Source organism: Camelina sativa, chromosome 20 (genome assembly GCF_000633955.1).
Source record: "Camelina sativa cultivar DH55 chromosome 20, Cs, whole genome shotgun sequence".
NCBI classification, from domain to species: domain Eukaryota; kingdom Viridiplantae; phylum Streptophyta; class Magnoliopsida; order Brassicales; family Brassicaceae; genus Camelina; species Camelina sativa.
The window spans coordinates 23,999,929-24,003,717 of NC_025704.1; the positions used below are offsets into that span (position 1 = coordinate 23,999,929).

At 38.3% G+C, this 3,789-nt stretch overlaps 1 protein-coding gene across 1 annotated transcript; it reads left to right on the forward strand.

The window, feature by feature from the left end:
* Positions 1,767 to 2,716, forward strand: LOC109131240 (uncharacterized mitochondrial protein AtMg00810-like). Its single transcript, XM_019241936.1, has 2 exons — positions 1,767 to 2,055; positions 2,154 to 2,716. The coding sequence occupies exons 1-2, from the start codon at positions 1,767 to 1,769 to the stop codon at positions 2,714 to 2,716; spliced, it is 852 nt and encodes a 283-aa protein (XP_019097481.1).

The following is a 3,789-nucleotide window of genomic DNA, read 5'->3' on the forward strand; positions in this document are numbered from 1 at the left end:
GTTGGATCATCCTTTTGATCTTATTCATATGGATGTTTGGGGTCTTTTTAGTATTGAGTCAATAGAAGGTTTCAAATATTTTCTTACCTTGGTTGATGATTGTAGTAGAACGACTTGGGTATACATGTTACAGAATAAATCAGATGTTGCTATTGCTTTTCCAGCTTTTATAAAATTGGTAATGACACAGTTTAATAAGAGAATCAAAGCTATTAGATCAGATAATGCACCTGAATTAGCCTTTTCATAATTAATCAAAGAACATGGTATGCTACACTATTTTTCTTGTGCATATACACCAAAACAAAACTCTGTAGTAGAGAGAAAGCATCAACATCTTTTGAATGTAGCCAAAGCATTGCTTTTTCAATCAAATATACCTTTGCAATTTTGGAGTGATTGTATACTTACTGCAGTTTTCTTAATAAATAGATTACCTTCTCCTCTATTGGCAAATAAATCTCCTTTTGAACTTCTTTTACAAAAATTGCATGATTACTCTCTTTTAAAGAATTTTGGATGTCTCTGTTATATTTCTACTAATGTTCAACATAGAACTAAATTCGATCCTAGAGCTAAACCTTGTGTTTTCTTGGGTTATCCAACTGGTTATAAAGGTTATAAGGTCTTAGATTTAGAATCTCAGGTTGTTTCTATCTCTAGAAATGTGATCTTCCATGAAAGTATTTTTCCTTTTAAGACTAGTGATTTAGTTAGAACCGTTGTTGACATGTTTCCAAATTCTATTTTACCATTGCCTGCTCCTTTACATTTTGTTGAATCTATGCCTTTGATTTATGAGGATAGCTTGATTTTTAATCCAGATAGAGCGCCTGAATCATTATCATCTGCATCATTATCATCACCATTAGTTTCTACACCTACTAGTAATATAGCGGCACAAGATACAGATGTTGGAACTCCGATCATAGCTAGGCCTAAACGAACTACTAAAGCCCCTAGTTATTTGTCTGAGTATCATTGTTCTCTTGTTCCCTTTTCATCATCTTTGCCACCTATTACTTCTAATACTTCCTTGTCTATAGATAAAGACCATTCTTCTAAACGAACTACACCTTATCCTTTTTCTCTAGTTGTTTCTTATGATCGATATACTCCTCTTTTTCAGTCTTATATATTTTTTTATAATATGGAAACCGAGCCTAAAACGTTCCATCAGGCCATGAAATCTGAGAAATGGACAAATGCAGCGGATGCAGAGCTTCAGGCTCTTGAACTTGCTCATATCTCGGATGTTGAATCTTTGCCACCGGGTAAGAATGTAGTTGGTTGCAAATGGGTATTCACCATTAAGTACAATCAGGATGGTATAGTGGAACACTATAAAGCTCGTTTGGTAGCTCAAGGTTTTATACAACAGGAGGGAATTGATTATTTGGACACGATTTCCCCTGTTGCAAAATTGACTAGTGTAAAACTTATGCTTGGTTTAGCTGCAGCGATTGGATGGACTCTAACACAGATGGATGTGTCGAATGAATTCCTTCATGGAGACCTGGATGAAGAGATTTACATGAGCTTACCTCAGGGATACACTCCTCCACCGAATGTTGTCTTGCCTCCAAATCCGGTTTGCAGATTACGAAAGTCTCTTTATGGACTGAAACAGGCTTCACGTCAATGGTATAAGAGGCCTTCTTCAGTTCTTTTGGGAGCCAATTTCATTCAGTCTCCTGCAGATAATACTCTTTTTGTCAAGATCGAAGGCATTGTCATGATAGCGGTGCGCATACGTTGATGATATCATGATTGCCAGCAACAATGACAGTGCAGTGACTGGTTTGAAAGATTTACTAAAGTCAGAGTTTAAGATTAAAGATGTTGGTCCTGCTAGATTTTTTTTTGGTTTAGAAATTTCAGGATCATTAGCAGATATCTCAGTGTGTGAGAGGAAATATGCTCAAAACTTATTGGAGGATGCATGTTTACTTGGCTGCAAACCAAGTTCTATTCCAATGGATCATAACTTGCATCTTACCAAGATATGGGCACGGCACTGGAGAATCCACGGTCTTACCGAGAGCTCATTGGCAGGTTACTTTGTCTGACCATTACTAGACCGGGCATTACGTTTGCTGTTCATCAGTTGAGCCAATTCATTTCTTCTCCTCCTGATGTTCATCTCTAAGCAGCATATAAGGTTCTCCGGTATATTAAAGCTAATCCAGGACAGGGATTAATGTATTCGGCTGACTCTGAGCTTTGTTTGAATGCCTTTTGTGATGCTGATTGGGCGAATTGCAAGGATACTAGATGCTATGTTACTGGTTTCTGCGTCTATTTGGGCACTTCTCTCATATCCTGGAAATCCAAGAACCAAGGCGTGACTAGCAGAAGTAGCACAGAGTCCGAATATCGCAGCATGGCACAAGCAACTTGTGAGATCATTTGGCTACAACAATTATTGAGGTATCTTCACATTCAGGTTACTTGTCCAGCTAAGTTGTTTTATGATAACAAATCGGCTTTACATATCGCAATGAATCCAATGTTCCATGAACGTATGAAGCACATAGAGATTGACTGTCACACTGTTTGCGATCAAATCAAAGCTGGGAAGTTAAAGGCATTGCATGTTTCTTCGGAGAATCAACACGATGATATTCTAACCAAACCACTACATCCTGGTCCTTTCCATCATTTGCTTCAGAGAATGTCATTGTCAAGTTTATATCTTCCTCCGCTTCGAGGATAAAGACTTGAGCATGACGTATTAGCATATAGTTGGTTATACCGGTTAAGTCTGGTTAACTTGGGTTTGATGTGGTTTAATGATTCATTATAAATACTTTAGAGTTGACATAATTGAGACTGATCCTTTGTAATATACATTTTGTCAGTTAGATAAATAAAGTTCCTTTATCTCTCTGATCATCTCTTTCAGCTCCGATTGTTTGATTCATCGGACTTTATCACATAATTAAAAAAGAACAAATATCAACCCTTCATTCACTGGTATCTAAAAGATTCAAATTTGAATATGTCATGTTCAGAACCTATCACGGATGAAACTTTACCTCTAATTACAGTTTATTTAAAAATGGTCGAATTATTCTGTGGAAGAGTCATTCATCTATTAGATTAATCCTCCATCAACAAAGAAGTAGTATCTTACCTGCAAAGTTGAGACTGGAAGCAGTAAGAATTTAAATACATGCAACCTATTCTTCTAAATACACACAAAAGAGTCCAGTTACAAAAAAAAGAAATACAAAGTTTGCCGGAAACAGAACGGAGGATCGGATCATGCTGCTGGTCGGAAAGCAAAAAAGCCAAACCTTAAATCCAGCGGTTTCAAGATCCACGGCTTAGCAACACCATCGAAGGATCGAAGATCAACGGTGAAAAAAACCGGTTTCCACCATCGATCTCTTTCCTTCGATGCACCATCAAAGCTACAAACCTCCCAAAAAGCTAGCCTCTCCGACAAACCGGTGCCGCGATGCCATTGTCAGATCTATTTTCCCAAGCAACCCGACATCATCATATCTATCCCCTCCATCCCAGATTTGGGCTCTCCAATCTCCTAAAGCAAAGATCCTTCAATCCGGATGGGTGGATGCAAAGTCGCCGCGGCGGTTTAGAAGATCGTTGGCTCAAACAAATCCTCTAAACTCGGAATCCGCGACCGCCATCTAAGATCCAAAAGGATCTACAGTTAACCACCCTATTAAACAGCAAAACCCACCTTAACCTTCCGACTTCTACCGTAGCCGCAGATTCTAGGAAGACGGTTGAGCCTAGAGGAACTCTGATGCTAACCATTCA